Source organism: Bicyclus anynana, chromosome 3 (assembly GCF_947172395.1).
Source record: "Bicyclus anynana chromosome 3, ilBicAnyn1.1, whole genome shotgun sequence".
In the NCBI taxonomy this organism is placed as follows: Eukaryota; Metazoa; Arthropoda; class Insecta; order Lepidoptera; family Nymphalidae; genus Bicyclus; species Bicyclus anynana.
Genome location: NC_069085.1, coordinates 10,183,365 through 10,203,465, shown reverse-complemented (window position 1 = coordinate 10,203,465; position 20,101 = coordinate 10,183,365). Strand labels below are relative to the sequence as shown.

Below are 20,101 nucleotides of genomic sequence, written 5' to 3'. Positions count from 1 at the left end.
TCCGCATCGCGCTGAAACTACTGAATGAATTTAAATGAAACTTAGTACGATTTGAGACCATAATACTTAGAAGGTTATAGGATACTAGCTGACGCCGCGCGGTTTCAACCGCATGGTTCCCATTCCCGTAAGAATACAGGGATAATATATAGCCTACAGCCTTCCTCGGCAAATGGGCTATTCAACAATGAAATAATTTTTCAAATTGGACCAGTAGTTCCTGAGATTAGCGCGTTCAAGTAAACATACAAACAGACAATCTCTTCAGCGTTATAATATTAGTATAGATAGGGTATAGGAAGGTTATAGGATACTTTTAGTCGCGAAAATTAATTCAGAAGGGGGTAAAACAGGTGTTGAGGTTTTTTAATATAATTTGTTCATGTTTAGAGTTTTGTAAGATGATTAGTGAACTATTTATCGAACTTCACATTACACTATCACACTAATATTATGAAGTCGAAAGTTTGTGTGTAAGTGTGTTGTTGTTGTTGTTGTTTCTCTTTTACGCTGCGGCTACTTATGCGATTTGGCTGAAATTTGGAATGAAAATAGATTTTACTATGGATCCATGGTTCCCGTGGGATTTGTGAAAAACTGAATTCCACGTGGACGAAGTCGCGGGCGCCCGCTAGGTATATATAAAACTTGCAAAAATATAAATAGAAGGGGGTGAGATAGAGGTTGAAAATTTACATCAATTTCCACGTGGACGAAGTAGTGGGAATTTGGTAGTGGTACAATAAAAGTAAAACTAGCAACAATTTTAAAGGTACGAACTTTATTGTGTTATTACAGGTAAACAAGGTTCATCTAAAATTATTTTTTGGCAATGTTGATAACGCAAACGTACAATTTTTCTTTAGGCAGGTACGACAAAGTTTCGTAGTTATTATTGAAGTAGGTAGATCATAAACAAACATCTTTTGATTGGTATTTAATGCGTGTTATTAAGTTAACGACTAGGTAGGTATTTTTAAAGTCACAGCATCAGTCACAAGATTTAAATTGATAGGTACCTACACGCTTAATGATTATTGCCCAAAAATAATAGGTATTAGATAGGAATAACTCGTGCAAATTAACTGACACCTGGTTATGAAACACAATCAAACAAACACAGTAGGCACAAACATCATTCGAGCCAGGTGTCAAGGTAAGCTGCACGAATCGTACAGGTATAGGCACAAAATACAATTAAACAATTCAACTAAAGTGGAATCTATAATGGGGATGATGACTAGGTTTGAATATATTGATTTTTATGATACATTCGGGTAAATAGGGTCAATGTTAACTAATTTATACATAAAAAGCAAAGATTGTCTGGATATTTGCAAAATAAATGAGATTATAAAATTTCAAAAACTATTAAAAAAAATTTATCGCAATTAGACGAAAATTCATACAGTTTTAGCTTCCTTACATTAAATGTAACATTTTTTAATATATGAACTATAAAGATAAACGCACAAATAACAAAGATATTTTGAACGCGCATACAAATCTAACGATCATTACATTGCCTATGACGTCATTTTTTCGAGCCATTTTGTATGGGGCGTTTTTCAGGGATCCGCGGCAGCGCCGCTAATCTGACTCTTTAAATCCCTGTAGCTCCGAAAGTAATGATCGCAGATACCCTGTTCCTTTTACAAAATTGCTTTACTATTAGTATACTCGTAATTTATATACAATTTAAAAAACTGTCATCATCCCTATTGCGACAGTCTAAACAGACATGTCGCAGCCACTTAAGTTAAATTAACTAGAGTTTGGTGAAAGTAGAGAATGAAATCGCCCGCCAAATTTAAAACATAATATGTAATAATTGCCTGAATAACCACAGTATTATCAGTATTTTGTATTGGCCTGAAAACGCGGATAAAACGATTTTTTCTAAAAATGAAACCTAGATACAATCGTTGGCGCCGTTTCCGAGATTCAGATTATACCTTTATTTAGATTTTTGTATACAAGAATACCTCGTTTATAGCCTTATACAAGCTCAACGGTAAATGGTGGTATCTTTACTATGACGGTGGACGTATCCACTCCTAATACCGTCTTTCGCATTTCTTTTTTTTTCAAAGAAGATATTTAAAAAATTGTTTTTTTTTTTTTAAGTCAAACAATGTTTTCAGAGCGCCAAACATACTTGTAGGGCCCGTTTAAGTGATGAGGATGTAGGTACCTATTTAAAAAAGAAGGTATTTTATAAACTTCTTTAAATAAATCCTAGAATGTAGAAAACCACTGAATTTACGGAAAAAATATCGGTTGTCTGTAAAGTCGGTTTACTGACGGTAGTTGAACGTGACAACGTCATAAAAAATACTGGATGAAATGGTTGCATTTTTCAGAATAAAATGTTCGTTTTTCTAAAATACTGTTCAATAATCTTCATAGACCAGAATATATTTTATTTCTTGTACAGAAAGTTGGCAACCCTAGAACAAGGGAAGGACGCATGACGTCAGCTTTTTTCGAGTTTGCAGCCGGCTCCATCGAATTATAAGACGTTGTCACGTCAAAAACGTTCAACAACGTCTTTAAGCAACGTCAGTCTTAAGTTTGGCCATCTTCTAGTCGCAATTTAAACCAAGACTATGTGTAGATAGCTACAAGGTAAGTGAAATGCTGCAAACCTTGTATAGCTGTTCATACAAGGTTTGCAGCATTTCAGGATACCTAAATACTAGGTAGGCTATAATATAATATATATTATTAAGTTTCCTCTTTCTTTTACTTGTCACAACACTTTGGCTTGCCATACATATTTTTTTATTCTAGATCGATCTATTATATTATTAAAATACTTATTACTTACCTACACTAATATTGCATTTAGTAGGAAGGTACAAAAGAGATCATAACCTCGAGACATTTTTTTTTATAATTTCAAGATCTTATTCTATAGGTAGGTCTATTCTACGCTCCGCTCTACTTTGGTCGTCTTGAAAAAAACATTTCACGTTCAGCGTCATCTACTTTACTTTAAAAGTTGGAATCCACAATTTCCATATATAAATAGGTACGAGTATGTACTGAACGTAAAACGCATACACAATGAAATAATATAATAGGTAGGAGATAGGTGAAGGGTGTACGAGATGTCAAAATGTTTCTTAATAAAAAAAATCAGTTGTCTGTAAAGTCGGTTTACTGACGATAGTTGAACGTGACAACGTCTACAACGTAGTTCGTACGGCAAAACTAAACCTCGTACACACATCACATACGGTTTTGGTAATAACCATAGAATAATAAAAAAGAAATTATGTCCGTTGAAGTACTAATCTTATCTATTACATTATACCTAATATAAGTACACAAAAAAATCTATTTAGGATTGGTTTACCTATTATTTTAAAAGCAATCAATTACGTGAACTATTATATTTTATTCATGGATTACCTCAAGTAGACTAAGGAAGATACTGAATAGTTAAAAATATTTAAACAATTTTAAGATAAACTATTAAACTAATCCGGAAACGTAAACTGAAAAGTCATTATTTTTATATGTGCAGGATAGCGCTTAACTGTAGGTTACCTATATATAGGTATAACTTTTCTTTGGGTTTCTATAACGATGATTTTTAAAAAGTAAAAATAATCCATAATTTATTAAAAAAAGAATACTTCACGTAATTTTTATTTTATTTTAAGCCCTAGTAAGATAATTTTATAAATAGTTCTATGATATGATATTTTTATTAAAGACATTTTTATCCAAAGAAGAATTATACAACTAATTGGTACGCGTAGGTACGTTACATTTGCGTGCCTCACTCCAGGATCCATAATACAATTTGTCTATTTTTATGTAGGCTATCAAGAGTGAGAGACCCAATTTGAATATAAAAAAATCTTGGCTTAATTAATTTCCTAAAAATACATAAATATATATGTAAGTATTTTTGACATTTATTATTTATAAAAAATTATCCTAACGCGAAGGATAACACCTACTATAATAATTTATTCAAATATGTACCAAAATATTAAAGCTTGGGATATACAATTTAAATTCATACAGTAATTAAAGGATTCTTCATAACGATTTCTCATCTAGCTGTAGCGACATCACTTCTCGGGGGAACATGAAAATATCTATTCAAAGCATTCAAAGCCTTTAGTGAAAATGAAAAATGGAGGATGGATGCTACGTTGAGAAAACGCTGGATATTTATGGGTAAGTTATGATTTTACTTCACTTTATAAATCTGCAAAGAACAAACTATCAAAATCACCAACTTGGCTTATAACAGTTTACAGTTTTATTATTCTTTCCTCTTAAATTTATTTAGTTGCCTCTTTAGCGGTTAACTTGTGGAGATCTGTATAATCTGAGTACAATAAAACTTTATTGTTCTCATGTTCTGCGTGCATAATAAAGTTTGTCGATCTTTATAAACAAATCAAACCGAATTAATTAATTTCAAGAATACAAGTCAACAAGCACGTAGGTCAAGTTTATCTGTTTGTTGTGACTCTACTACCAGTTCGGAAGGCAGACATTTAGATGTGACAACTATAACATGTAATTGGACATCCAATTATTTTCTTGTTCTGTGATGACAAAATTCGTCGTAATTACGAAATGTCTCATGAGGCCAATGATGTACGTACAATATAATGTCGTTGCATGAGGCATTTCATCTCGTCTCGTGTATCGTGGTTCGTGTCGTGTCATATCGTGACACTCGAACCAAAGTGTTTGTTAGAGCCTGAACTATTGTGTGAGTCTCGTGAGTCATAAGTGAATGAAGACTAAAAAAGTCGATATCCCTTTTAAAAACGTTGCAAGCTCAGAACACTTAACATCTTTATATAATAACAAACTCTCATAATTATTTGTTGCAATGACAAAAGATATATATGATGTGATATCGCTATTTTTCAAACAATATCTCTTCAATAACAGACAACTTAGTGCAGCAGGCAGCGAGTTTGTCTTAGCTCCAAATCCTTCCTCTCCTACAAACAGGCCTGGCCCTTGGCCATATAAATGATGACGAGTACAGCGATCTTCCCACTTATATTGATGATGACGAGTCTAGAGATCTTTCCACTTATATTGATGATGACGTGTCTAGAGATCTTCCCACTTAAATTGATGATGACGAGTCTAGAGATCTTGGCTGGAACAATTATGGCCGTCGATGATGCGTGGGGCGACTTCTTCATACGGCGTTACGTGAGCTGAGGCTAGCTCCCGGGAAACTCTTTCAGCGGCATTTAGAACACGTAGAAGGTTTAGACCAGCCAACTTTTTCAAATCTTCTATACTCCAACCGTCCTCCATTAATTCAGCAAATAGCAAAGGGTATGATGATACATCTTCCAATCCTTGTGGCGTGCTAAAAATGTACAATTACAATTTGAATGCAATTTTTAAATTCTACTCGTATTTCAAATCGGTATCTAACCTGTAAAAACCTGTACAAGATGCAGGGTACTATTTTGATATTGACTCCTAAGGGCAGGCGTCCACAGATCCGATGATGCATGATGATGATGACGCGATGTATCCGACACATACGATGCGGATCAGTGAACGTCCACCACTAGCAAATAATCTATTTTTTTTTATTTTTTTATTTCTTCTTTACAAGTTACCAAGTTAGCCATTGACTACAATCTCACCTGATGGTAAGTGATGATGCAATCTAAGATGGAAGCGGGCTAACTTGTTAGGAGAAGGATGAAAATCCACACCCCTTTCGGTTTCTAGTTTTAATGTAAGTAGATATTATGTTATAGAGATAGACGAACTTGAAATAGCCTTTTTGTGGTGTAAGTACTGGTGTGTTACTGAAAACAAATATTATTAAAATAATAAGTATTGAAGAGCTGATTAAAGTCTCATCAGAGCCATCATGTGGTCTCTTCCAAACCCTGGAACTCCTGCACGTAATATTAGTATGGAATTTTATACTCTCTATGCATTTGTGCACGTTCCAATTTACCATTACACCTTTGTTTGTGGGCGTCGGTTAAATTGCCTGCCGTGGTTAATTTTGGTCAGGAGAATACAACGATGTCAACTACAGCGTGTAAACAAACGAGAAAAATTGAACTTACTAATTGATTCCGTCGTAACCGGCTCCCAGCCCGACACTATCTACGCCCGCGATGTCACGTATATGGTTTATGTGTTCTGTAATAATAATAATATACCTACAATATATACAATATAAATATCTATAAATATTCATAATGTTATCATCATCATTATCAACCCATATTCTTCCCACTGCTGAGCACGAGTCTCCTCTAAAAATGAGAGGGGCTAGGAAAATAGTCGACACGCTGGCTCAATGTGGATTGGCAGACTTCACATACGCAGAGAATTGAGAAAATTCTCGGGTATGTAGGTTTCCTCACGATGTTTTTCCTTCACCGTTTGAGACACGTGACATTTAATTTCTTAAAATGCACGTAACTGAAAAGTTGGAGGTGCATGTCCCGGACCGGATTCGAACTTACGCCCTCCGTAATCGGAGGCAGAGGTCATATCCACTGGGGTACCAGGGCTCTTTAATAGATTCAACATATAACTAAGCTCCGTAATTAATAATTCAAGAAAATTAAATATTACCACGAATCATGACTATTATAAAAATGACTATTATAAAAATTGCCTCGTTGGTCTAGAAATTATGGACCTTGGACCGTGATGTCTCCTGAGTCGAGTTACAGAGAAATATTAAGTGTTTCCTTTTTTCGAGAAATTCTCAGTAGCAGCCCGCATTTGGGAAATTGGTGGTGTTACACGCCCTTGACTCGGAAATAACGTTCAGGCAAGCGCGCTTCATCTTAGACCTCACCATTGCTTTCCATCAGTCAAGCGCAAGCCATAGATAGTATTGCTGTTGGGTCTAAACTCCAAATCCTTCGTCTAAAATGAAAAAGACTAGACTCTGTAATCTAATATTAACAACACAAGTTTTCCCCATTTTATAAAAAAAAACATATTTACCTATTGCGTCTTGAACTGTTGCGGTGTCTCTACACGACAGGAATGATGTGTAGAAATTGACCATAATGAGGCCCTTGTTGGCCGCTAGTTGTCGCAAAATGCTGTCTGGGACGTTGCGGGTCACATTACAAATGGCGCGAGCTGATGAGTGCGAAAACAGGACAGGTGCACGCGAGACAGAGAGGGCGTCGCGCATCGTGCGTTCAGAAACATGTGACAAGTCCACCAACATGCCGAGCCTGTTCATCTCTTTTATAACCACCTGGAAGTAATATATATGATTATTAATTTGCCTGAAAAACAACCAAAGTTATATTGAGTATAGTAGGCTTAAATATACGAAATTGAGACTTTGTGTAAAAATGTCATCTAATGCTTACTGGTGGACATCACACAGTATGTAGATGACATTTTGTCAATTGATTTGATGTTTATTTTAATAGGTTGATAATAAAGACCAAAATAGTGAATAGGCCAACTGGTACCTTGTACTGGTTTCGATTTTCAACTGTGAACTTTTCTACTTACTTAAATTACCACTAGTAGCTATTCTAGCTACTTTTGCTGGTGATGTGTGGGAAATTATAGGTAGGCTTAACACTAAAGATTCAGGCTAACAGCAGCAGTGTCCTACAATGTGGACATGTCGGTTTTTTAGCGGATGAATTTTGGAAAGAGTTCGCAGGATCATAACCATCATGTTCCTCCCTCCTCTTTCTACAACAGAACAGCAAGATGCCGCGCGTCTACATATCCACACAACTCGTACAAAATGCTTTGTATTCGTGTTTCTAATTCGCATAGGAGAAGTTTGGTATTCCCTTCCGGAGTCTGTGTTTCCTGCCACCTACAATTTAAAACCATCAAGGGGAAAGCGAATATTATCTTCTTGGGAAGCTCCAATTTAGACCGCATGACTGCTTTCCGTCAGGCGTACCTAATAGATGGCTGGCCTAACTTTGACAAACTTTAGTGGATACACACGAAATTTACCAACCAGATTTTGTTAGTGATTTCTTATTCATTAATAATAATTACTTGCTAACTGAGCAAAATTACTAACCAGTATGTTCACATTGTGATTTTCGTTAACAATAGGTTTTACGGAAAACGAAAAATGCGTTTTTTTATTGATTTGATGTTAATTGTTTTTGGTGGCAAATAGATCAAAAGCAGTGAATAGGCTAGCGGGTTAGATATTATCTGCATGTTTCACCAAACATAACTTTCACAAAAACACCTACATTGTACAAAAGTAGGAACTTGAATGAAAACTTAAATATATCTTGAAAACATCAGGTGCAGAAACACTTTAGTCTCTCTGTTACTCAGTTATACTGTCAAGATTTATACAGTTGGATAATAAGCTCTGAATCAAGACGGTAATTGGACGTGTGACAAGTGTGACGAGACCCCACTTACTCGTATGTTACCGTCACAAAACATTCTTATTATGGAGGGAAACAAATATATATTGAAATGCCAGCTATACTCGTATAAAGTATATATGCACTACAACGGAAGCTACATTTTTTATATATCTTTAATTAAAATATATATTTAACATAAAGGAAATTAAAAAGTAGCCATTTCATCCAATATTGGCATATTCAGAACCCTATCTACACCCTTTTTACCTCCAAAAAGCTAAACAACTTTAGATGAAATTTGCATAGAGATAGATTATAGCACATTGGCTACTTTTTGATCTGACAATCCCATGGGAACGAGATCTAAGTATACGTTAGTATTAAAACAAAGCAACAACATTATTTAAAGGAACAATATTGAACTATTTCAAAGAATATTTTTGCCAAGTAAGTACTTATTAATTGATTATGAAACACGGCTAAAACTCACGTGATATAAGGTCGGAGTATGCCCGACTAGTTTCGAACCCATACGGGGCCCTTAGTCATCTTGCAACGCGGCATGATCCAAACTGATGCAAATCAGTTTGGATATACACGTGATAAAAGGTCAAACGACCTTATACCATGTGAGTTTTAGCCGTGTTTCATAATCAATTAATATGAATAACATTCACTATAGTTTCAATTCTAAAGTAGTAATTATTATAGTAGTTTCATTATATTAGAGAGAGCTATACAAGTTCAACATCCCCACAGTCGTATCAAAAGTTAAAAAGGCTTCGTTCGGCGCGCCAAGCAATTTAAAGCAAGCACCTTAATAAGCAGACAAGTGTTAAGCTTTTTTGACTTTCAAGTGCCTTGCGTTTAAAGCCTTATTAAGAAATGAAAAATGTTGGAATTCAAATGGTGAAAATTGAAACTTTTATTCACATTTGAGGTTCGGTGTACGCAGATTAGTGGAACAGTGCAGCGAGTAGTGAGTAGTTGTAACAAAAGAAAGAATGTTCTACTGAAAGTATCGCTGTACGAAAGAGAACAAAGAACTAAAGCAGCTGGAGTTCGTACAAAGAAAAATATTGCACTGGCACAGGATGTTTATGATAATAGTACGCTCGCTCCACTCAACATCTCGATCTTTATGATTTTCTTTTGATTACACTCTACAATAATACCCAACCTTAATACCTTTCAGACTTTACATGGTGTGTATTATTACGAGTGCCAGTAGTAAGAAACCTTTTACTGCAACTGGGGAAAAAGCTTTTTGTTCTATAGCCTCGTAAAGAGATCGCTGCAGAACTGAATTTTCTTGAACATTTTATAAGTATTTCTATACATAACTTTCAATAAATATTTTATTTATCACATTTTAGTGCTTTAGGTAATTCATTAAGTTACAATAAGATATTACAACAAAGTCCTCTGCTGTTTCTGTTTGTATGTTCGCGATAAAAATAGAAGATAGGTAGATTATAATTATTCAAGAGGAAGGTTTAAGGCTTTTTCTGTTCAATGTTCAAAGGTGTAATTTTTCAAATTTTGTGTAAATTGGTTAAAATTTGACGTAATCATTAGATAAGTCGAAAAAGTCAAGTCTCCTAAAGCTATCATTGAAAACGCTGCCTACCAGATCCATAATAAAACAATTCATGGTGAGATGTTTCTATTTTTATGTAGCTAATACCTATACAAAATTGTAGATGCAAATGCAATTATGTAAAAAAAAGTACTTATTATCTACACTTTTTTTACCAGTTCGTTTCTATCGCAAAAACTTGCAGAGGTGCGTAATTTTGATTCCAAGATTATTTTATAAAAGTTCACTTTTAAAGAAAATGTATCAAACCGGCGTACGGTATTAAGAAGATATAATTTATTTCTAAATAAAACCTAACTTGATAATGGGTTACATTTTACATCCTCAAGTAAAATAACTTGTATTATATACATTGCTGTTTAAAAATATCTTCGAGAAATAAATGACTACTCCTTTTTTCCTCTTCCTCTTTTTTTAGGAGTTAACACAGCCATTGCGGGCTTTCCTGTGTGCTTTTTTAAATATTGTATTCCGTAATACGACATTTTACTCACAAGCTTGACCCAAGACATTTCTTTATTTTTCATCAATACAGATGAAGCATATTTTATAAATGCTATAATTAATCTAGAAACGGTATTAAAATCTGTTGCGTACCTACTTAGTTAATAAGAATTTTTGTGTTCAAATAGACAGACGGCCTCGGTGGCGCAGTGGTATGCGCGGTGGAGATCCTGGGTTCAATCCCCGGCTGGGCCGATTGAGGTTTTGGTCTAGGTTTGGCTGGTGGGAGGCTTTAGCCGTGGCTATCACCCTACCGCCAAAGACGTATCGTCAAGTGATTTAGCGTTCCGGTACGATGTCGTGAAGAAACCATAAGGGGTGTGGATTTTTCATCCTCCTCCTAACAAATTAGCCCGCTTCACTTACCATCAGGTGAGATTGTAGTCAAGGGCTAACTTGTAAAGAATAAAAAAAGACAGACGCAGAAAACTTCTAGATATTCAAGGAATATTGATGATATTGATTGATACTGAAGATGCAAAACATCGCGTCACCAGAACTAGTATTTTGACTATACTTACTTCGTAATTAAGTAATGTAAAATCATAAGTCTCTTGAGAATGTTCTGGTTTCGGAGTAAATATGTAGAATAGAGGAATTTCGGTTTCGTCGGTTTTTAGCGCCGAATAGGAAAATAAATCAATTATTCAGTGAATGATTGATTTGTTACCCTATGTTGATTGATTTATTTTTCTATTAGAATCATGGTATAAAAGAAAATAGGTTGTTATATAGGTATACCTATATCATGTTAGGATACATACCTTACCGAATGGCGTCAACCCTCCTCTCAGAGTGGACTCGGGGCGATCGGTAGATGCGCATTCCGCCCACGGAGTGTCGCAAGTGGAAGTGAGGGTCAGGTATCGGACGCCGACTTGGTATAATGTTCTGAGTACTCCGAGAGACCCTCCTATCGCATGACCTCCCTCCACGCCCACAAGTGAACATAGTCTGTGGTTTGCGTGCGCCGACAATATATCTGAAAGCAGCTGTTCATATTACTGTTCAATAAAAGTAAGTTCAAAAAAATAAAACCCGTATTAACATAAATAGATATACAGTGATAGCCCAGTGGATATTACCTCTGCCTTCGATTTAGAGGGCGTAGGTTCGAATCCGCCCCGAGGCATGCACCTCTAACTTTTCTGTTATGTGCATTTTAAGAAATTAAATATCACATGTCTCAACTGGTGAAGGAAAAACATCGTGAGGAATCCTGCATACCTGAAAAATTTCTTAACTCTCTACGTATCTAAAGTATACCAATCCGCATTGGGCCAGCATGGTGGACTATTAACTTAACCCCTCTCATTCTGAGACTCGTGCTCAACAGTGAGCCGAAATTGGGTTAATAATTATGAATAGGTATACCCGTAATAAGTGAAAACACGACGTAAGAAGTCCAACAGCCGGTGATCTAATCTTAAGCATCTCGGTCTTGAGTTCTACCTCTTAACCGTTAAGCGATTAACGCTTACAATACTTTAATTTTCAGTGTATGGCTGTGATCATAAGCAAAATCACGTATGACCTCTTGGTCCTACGCCATGGTTTTATGCCACCTACATAAGAATGTAGGTAATAGGTGGCATGCAACCACGCCACCACATTTGCTAAAAATAAATACATATACAAGTATATTATGTATTACTAGCTGACGCCGCGCGGTTTCACCCGCGTGGTTTCCGTTCCCGTAGGAATACGGGGATATAATATAGCCTATAGCCTTCCTCGATAAATGGGCTATCTAACACTGAAAGAATTTTTCGAATCGGACCAGTAGTTCCTGATATTAGCGCGTTCAATCAAACAAACAAACAAACAAACAAACTCTTCAGCTTTACAGCTTTATAATATTAGTATAGATATATCGTAGCGGACCTTTGCTGTTGACCTATTAGGCGTGCCAAACTCCATCATTGTAAATCATCATTAAATGGTATTTTCATATTTTAATGGAATCAACTAATGGATTTTCACATTTAATTCTTCTGCCAAACGAAATAAGGTCGATTACTGATTATTTCAGGGCTTAACGAAATTATTATCGGTAAAAATGCTTAGGTTAATATAATTGATAACCTTTCCTTTTTCCTTTTCGAAGACATTAAATAAATGTACCGTGGCATTTGTTATGGCAATTTTCATACAGTTTATTTTAATGGTAATTTAATCTATTCTTAAGAGATGTGCTTTTATTTAATCACAGAGTGCCTAAACATAATTAACGATGTATTTTTCGCTGTGAGAGAGAAAACACAAAGGTACCTACGTAGAGATGGAAAATATTGTAATTTCAAACTAGTTATTTCAAAGCCCTCGTTTAACTGTTTAATGTGCAAAGCATTCTGCGTTGGCAGCTTGATTTATTGTAACACTAATGACTATTCAGAAGAGAGTTAAAAAAACAATTTTGTTAAGGCAAAAATTCAAGACGATAAAATTAATTCAGCTAAGATTTTTGGGAGTTAAAAAGCCCTTTTATATGCTAATCCACATTTCGTAAAGATCAGTTTTTAGGCCAGCGCTTTGAAAAAAATAACTATAAGAATAGCAATTGTTTTTTTTCGATTCCAATTATGTTATGATACAATTATTTTATCATTATCAAATTGTTGGAAGGACTTGCTACAGGATTGTTATTGGATATTTTATAGGTACCTAGTTGTTACACAGTGAATTTATCAAAGATAGGATACCTAATTTATCATAAGTAGTCAAAGGATCCAAATAAGATGTTGAGTTTGAGTTTGAAAATAAATACACCTCCTTTCCTGAGAAATAAGAGACGAATATCTTAACAATTCATGGATTCACCGTGCGGGTGCCGGGACATCGCGTGACTGATATAGCAAATATTAAAAAAAAAACTGTTGGATTTGTGACCAATGGATGTAGGGTTAAGAAATTCCTTAACCCTACATTCTTATATAATAAAAGCCACGTGTGAATTGGATTGAAGGTCCCTGAGAAAATTGCAAAGAATTACTTACTTTGTCCCGAAAAAATCCATAGTTTCCCGAGATTTGCAAAACCTGATCCTTTTGATGGTACGAATGTTTGTTACTCTTTCACGCCGCGATTACAGAACGCGAATTTGACTCAAATTTGAAATAGATATAGATGATATCCTGGATTAACACAAATACTACTTTTTATCCCGAATAAATTCATAGTTCCCGCGGGTTTTGTGAAAAACGGAATTCCACGCGAAGTTACGGGCGTCCACTAGTAAAGTTATAATTTAGAAACGATAGGATAGTATAGCCAGAGAAAAGTGGAACGAGACCAAATGACTAATGAGCCTATATCTATTACCATCAAAGAACCGACTGTGGCAGCTAATTTGTTACGTTATTCGTTATTTATGGACTACAAAGGGTAGCAGGCTAAGATTAAACAAGTAAGTACACAATAACTGCAAACATTTTCTTTTTACGTCATAGGAATCGGATCTAATTGGATAGTGGCTGTGTGGGTGTTTATAGCTGTAGGTATATCTTTGTATAAGTACTAGTGCAACCCTGCGGATTTGACTAGATAATACAAATTTGAGAAATCTAATGGATTTTTTTTGTTTAACTAAAACTAAAACAAAAAAAAACCCATTAGATTTGACGTGACGTGACATTCAAAGCACGTGTTAGTTAATTTCAGTACTGTGTTTTTGGCATCTATAAAACGCCAATTAGGGGAGTCAAAGATTACATAAAACATGCATATGCAGGAAGTCCTCAAAAACAGCTCCGATTTGGATTTTTTTTTAAATTTTGTTTTTTTATGTTAATTAAAATCAGAAATGTTTTGGTGCGGGGACGAAATGATTTTTTTTTTTAAATATCTATGCTATTTATATAAGAAGTAATTTAAAAATATTACCGACTTATTTATATTATAATGTTTTCTTCTAAGTACTTATTAGTTTCCTGCATAAGTTTGTGTTTTTGAAGTCGGTAGTGTTTTGTTTTTTAATTTTTTTTTATATAAATAGCATATATATATTGTTTAAATAATATAAATCATTCCGTCCCCACTCCAAAAGGGTTCTGATTTCAAATAATATCAAAAAACAAACTATTGATTCCATTAAATTCCAATAAAGGAAATTTCCAAAAAGTTGATAGTTATCTAAAGTAAACATGAAGGTTCTATTTCTAAGTATTCCTTACCATCAGCCGATGTGCAGAATGTTAGCTGTGGATGGTACTTGTCTGTGAGCCTCTGGATGAGGTCTATTTGCTCGAAGGTCAATTGCACTGCGTCCCGATGTTGCGCATCGCAGGGCACGTATGCGGCCCAGAACTAAATTAAAAAAATAAATACTTTTTTAAAAATTGTATTTAAATAGGATTTTTTTTATGCTGTCAGTTCATACTTAATTATACTGGAATATAAAACTTATGATTTCCTATTACATCGTTGGTAGAGTGGATTTGGCTGGTGGGAGGCTTCGGTCGTGGCTAGTTACCGCCCTACCGGCAAAAAAGTATCGCCAAGGGATTTAGCGTAACGGTACGATACCGTGTAAAAACCAAAAGGGGTGTGGATTTTCATCCTCCTCCTAAAAAGTTAGCCCGGTTTAGGTCTTAGATTCAAGTTCTGGTTTGGGCTATAAAAAGTTGGTTTCTTTGTTTCAAGAAATTCTCATTCTGGAGTTTGAAACGCGGTTGTGTACCCTTCCCAGCCATTTCCTTTCCCATATTATTTGTCACTTTTGATCACTCATAATCTTAATTTTGAATGAGCATTAAACAAATAATGAAAACGAAATCACGTGACTTAAAAATTACTAACAACAGCTAGTTGGTCAATTTCGTAAATGTCCATTAACATACTTCGACGTTAGTGAATTGGACTAGAATTGAAACGTTAGTCATCGTTATTGAGTCAAATATCCTAAGCCCGCCAACATGCAATGGAGCAGTGTGGTGGATTTATGCTTCAAACCCTTTTTCCTACGAAACAGAGATTTCCCCCTCTGTCAAACAGAGGTCTGTCAACTTATAGCTACATTATTTGTAAGTACTAAACTAACTAACTTTGCCCGTGACATCGTAGAGAAAGCTGTTCCAGCATAAATACATTAAGCTAAGGAGATATTACAATATTATATAGAAGTTGGCATGGCAATATCATCTGTGTATATTGTTACATTGCAACTTTACTAATATAAGATGAAAAATTGTGATTTCCCGACAAGAGTTCAAGCCAATTTATTCCGTGTTTTAGCTGGTAGTTGATTTAATATCATGCACGAATTGCATTCCGCGCTCGCTTACGGAATATAAATGCGCATTCTTCGTACGCAGTGACATGTAATAGGAAACGTGAGTTAGTTACCGCGCTTAAACGATAGATACACTCTCAATCAAATATACATTGTGTACGATTTATACATTCTTTTAAAGTTGATAGTAATCAGTTGTAAAAATGTTCTATAGATCCCTGACTATATCCTCGCATTTTAAAATTTGAAATTTGGCTACATCATAATTATAAGGATGCGTTACTAAAGAAATATTATTTACTCCGAAAATATTAATTTTAGAACACATGTTCTTTAAATATTTTTAATTATTTTCCGTAAAGAGTTACTGGAAATACTGCACCCTGTATAGAAGCTTGTAGTGAGGATTCAAATTAACATAATGTTTGAGCACGAGTATGTCAAATCTATCAATGACTGACCCAATTTCTGCTGTGTAATAGTGAAGAGGTACCTACTCGTACGTAGATCATCTTGCTTTACAGAACATTAGCCGTTACGCTCACATCGGGTTACGGTGAGTTGAGTAGGGTCGGGTTACCTAATGTGTGACAGTATGCTATTGATGATCTCTCTTTTGAACCACATTGAAGCTCTAATTGCTTAGTACGAACCGCATAGGTATTACGGAGTGTTATTTTTTTAATCAGAAGTTTCGAAAATAATAAACTCTCGCTAAGTATCAATGCTATAAGAATACCTAAGTTTTAACTGCTGTTTTGTATTTTTCGTAATATATAATATCTACAATACATACCAATTTAATAAATAATCAATTTAGATCTTGACTGCAATCTCACGATTTACGTTGTAACGGAACTAATTATTATATGTTTTTGTAAATAAATGATATTACGATACCCATGACTGGAATTGCATTGTAAACTTTTAGTTTTATTGAATATGATGAATTGCCTCCGTTGATCGAACTACAGATCATAAAACCTGGTGTTCGAGTGCTGAGTTATGAGTTTGAGGACTTTATATATTGGGATTTATTTTCTGCCAATAACTTCTCAGTTAAAGGCCGGAGTAAAAGAATACTCCTGTGCCTCGAGGAGCACCTTAAGCTAATCCTAATCATTACAGAGCCAATCATTAGCACCCGACAAATATAACTAAGCCCGCCAAATCGCATTTTTTAATATAAGTTCCCAACAAACATCTATTATACTACAGCCTTTGATGAGTACTATTTACTAACAAAGAAATTAGAAATGAAGGTAGAAAACGCATGTCATTTCATAACTTATTTATTTTAAATTTTGTATGGTTTGTTTATAAAATGTTTTAAAAAATATATTAACCATATCTAATTGTTCTAAGCTTATTACTCAAATTTATTTTCATTAATTTAAGAACAAGTTAATTATAATTATTATTGGGTGTGAAATGACTAGTGATATCCTCATTTTTAATTTGTATGTTGGTAAATAGTACTCATTAGGAAAGGCTGTAGGAAGACACATCCGACCTTTCAGTTGCTCTTTCTCCATTAAGGTGACTGATTGACTATGATGAAGGTAATGTGGGTATCAGTGTTGACACTAACCTGAGCTGCGACGCGACCTTGTTTTAGTCGTGGCAAGTCTGTGTGACTCCAGGAACTCGTGGCCCATGGTGATATGGTGCGGAGATCTTCATCGAATCTGTTTAAACCGTATATTATGATTATTGATTCTATGCTAATGTTAAAAGGTAAAGTTCGTAAGTTTGCGAGATTTCGTAGGTATCTTTGGATTAAGACCGGATTTTAATTTTTTTTAGCTATAGAAAGCCACGTTATTTGTGAGTGTCATAGGGTATAATATATTCCCGTATATGCGGATAAAACCGCGGGGTTCTGTTACCTACCTACATAACTACGTATCACCTCAAATCTTAATATATAAATACGAAAGGTCATTCATCCCTAAATTTCGAAAACCACTTGATGTACAAAGATAAAATTTGGCAGGGAGGTAGTTTATATTTAGTAGGTATCCACTAAGAACGGATTTTGCGATAGGGCCGGTTTAAAGAGGTCTAAGGGCAGACAAATTCGCGGGTATAGGCTACTTACCAAAGTGACCAAAATAATTAGATTAAAACCTTTGGTGAGAATTACTAATTCCAGTTTTATGTCTGTACCTTTGGGTTTGCCTATTTTGAAGGGTTGCCATAAGTTTCCCATTAATTGGTAAATGTTGAAATTTCTAAAAATACTAACAGAAATTGATTTCATGTTTCTTAATCAACCGCCAGTACTTAAATGTGTATTTACCCTTATGCTAGTTTAAAAAAAGTTCAAAACAAATCGCTATACCTTAAATTTGAAAGAAAAGTATACAAATAGCTTTATTTCCGACATCGACTGTAATTTATTATCGTCATAAAGTAACTCGTACATAGCGAAACCGCTACCTCTTCACCAGAAATATGTTAGAACTGCCCCCTCACCCTAAGCCCGCGCGATCGAAAAATAGGACACAGATTTAGAATTGCCGCTGTTGTTTTATACATACAACTCTTTGTCGTGCATGCATTCTCAATTCTTACTACTTTCTCTCTGGGTTTTCTAATTATCTAATACAGTAGGCAGGCATATCTACTTTTGTTGCACACTCGTATATGATAATAAAAAAATCATAAAACAAAATTGATTTTGAATAGCGATAAGCCCAACATAAGTCAGAAATTCAGAAAACAGATATACCTAAAACACTAAAAAAATAATCTAATCCCACTAATATTGTAGACGCAAAAGCCAAATGTACTGAACTTATTGTTAAATGTGGAACGTAGATATATCGTATCTTGGATTCACTCATAAGCTACATTATTCCGGTCAATTCTTGGCTTCCATGGAATTCGTGAAAAACTGAATTATACGCACTTCGCACTTCTCCGAAACGGCTTGGATTTTATGAATTCTATTTTATATATTTGGTGTGAGAATAGACCGTTAAGTATGTTTCAGCCTTCTACCTCACCATTTTTAATCACGGATTTAGTATTTTTGTAAAGAAGATATTACTAATTTAACCAACGTAGCTTTTTCTGAAAATTAGCCTTGAGATTTCCTTATATATTCTAATTATTTATGGCCAATTTTCAGCTTTATATCGTTTGTAGTTTTGTTTGGTCTGTATGAAGACTGGGTTTCTCCTTTATAATATGGCACCCTGTTGTTGGGTCGGATCATCTAGTAATAAATAATAACATACAACATCTTACCTACCTACAATTGTTGAACTAAATACCTACATTACATTAATATGATTATTACAGTAATTCAAGTAATATGATTATCGGTATTAGTTGACAATAATAATCTAGACTAATGAGCTTAATATGTCAGGCTTGAAAACTTATATATACGAAACACTTTATTAATTAAGATTATACGGTACATGACCTTTTATACCAAGCGTGTTGTGACCAATTAATAATATTTTTTTCTTATTTTGTTTACCTAGTTTATAGTGATTAATATATATTTCAATATTGGAATTCAAAATAGATTAAAAAAGTTTCCTAAAACCTGAAAGCCCTTTACAGTTGGTATCTAGATGAATACATTTATTCTCACTATATCTACGATAAGATAATGAAAATGATTTTAAAAGGAAAGACAAGAAAATATTTAGTCAGTCTTCAAATTTTACTTCAATACTTTATTACACTTTGATGATTATTATTATAGCGATATCTTCTTAATTTGGGATTCCAATTAAGAACAAGTATTACACAAGTAATTACTAAATCTTAAATAATAAGCAATTTAATTTAAAATAAAGACATAGGCACTTTATTAATAAATAATTTAATTAACAAAAATTATAATTAAAATTAAAAATGTAATTATAAGAATTCCTAAAATGTTTGAAAATTCTTCTTAATTAATATAATTATAATTAACAAGTTGGAACACTAGCAGATGCCCCGCGATTTCATAGTCCCCGTTTTAGAGGGAACACGGGGATAAAATATAGCCTATGTCAGTCACCAACATTCACTCACAATTTGGCTTTCTATTGGTAAAAGAATTTTCAAAATCGGTTGAGTAGATCCAGAGATTACCCCCTACAGCCTAACGTACTGTACCTCTTTAAAATATTAGTATGGATAATGAAAGTTGAACCTACCTGAAATCTTTGATTTTATTGTGCAAGAACTTCCTAATGTTCCAAGGCAAGTCATTGTGGCCGTCCACCAGGGGCGTATCGTGTAGAAGTCTCTCCGCCAGCCGTAGCCGCTCATGTAGCGGCGCACCAGGCGGGGCCCGCAGCGCTAAAGGGCCCGCCACGCAGGCAGTGCCCGCCACCAGCACCAATATGGCCACACAACACCAGCGGCGGTGCCATGCCGTCAGACCTGTTAGAAATGTAG

At 34.7% G+C, this 20,101-nt stretch overlaps 1 protein-coding gene across 1 annotated transcript in view; it reads right to left on the bottom strand.

The window, feature by feature from the left end:
• Nucleotides 1-762: 762 nt before the first annotated feature.
• LOC112049750 (uncharacterized) overlaps nucleotides 763-20,101 on the bottom strand; it is a 40,935-nt gene continuing 21,596 nt past the window's right edge. The window contains exons 4-10 of the mRNA XM_024087773.2: nucleotides 19,858-20,086; nucleotides 17,283-17,379; nucleotides 14,634-14,766; nucleotides 11,226-11,443; nucleotides 6,988-7,249; nucleotides 6,090-6,165; nucleotides 763-5,365 (exon numbers count right to left, since the gene is read on the bottom strand). Coding sequence (XP_023943541.2) covers nucleotides 5,134-5,365; nucleotides 6,090-6,165; nucleotides 6,988-7,249; nucleotides 11,226-11,443; nucleotides 14,634-14,766; nucleotides 17,283-17,379; nucleotides 19,858-20,086 — 1,247 coding nt within the window. The 3' untranslated portion in view covers nucleotides 763-5,133. The remainder of the gene's footprint in view (nucleotides 5,366-6,089; nucleotides 6,166-6,987; nucleotides 7,250-11,225; nucleotides 11,444-14,633; nucleotides 14,767-17,282; nucleotides 17,380-19,857; nucleotides 20,087-20,101) is intronic.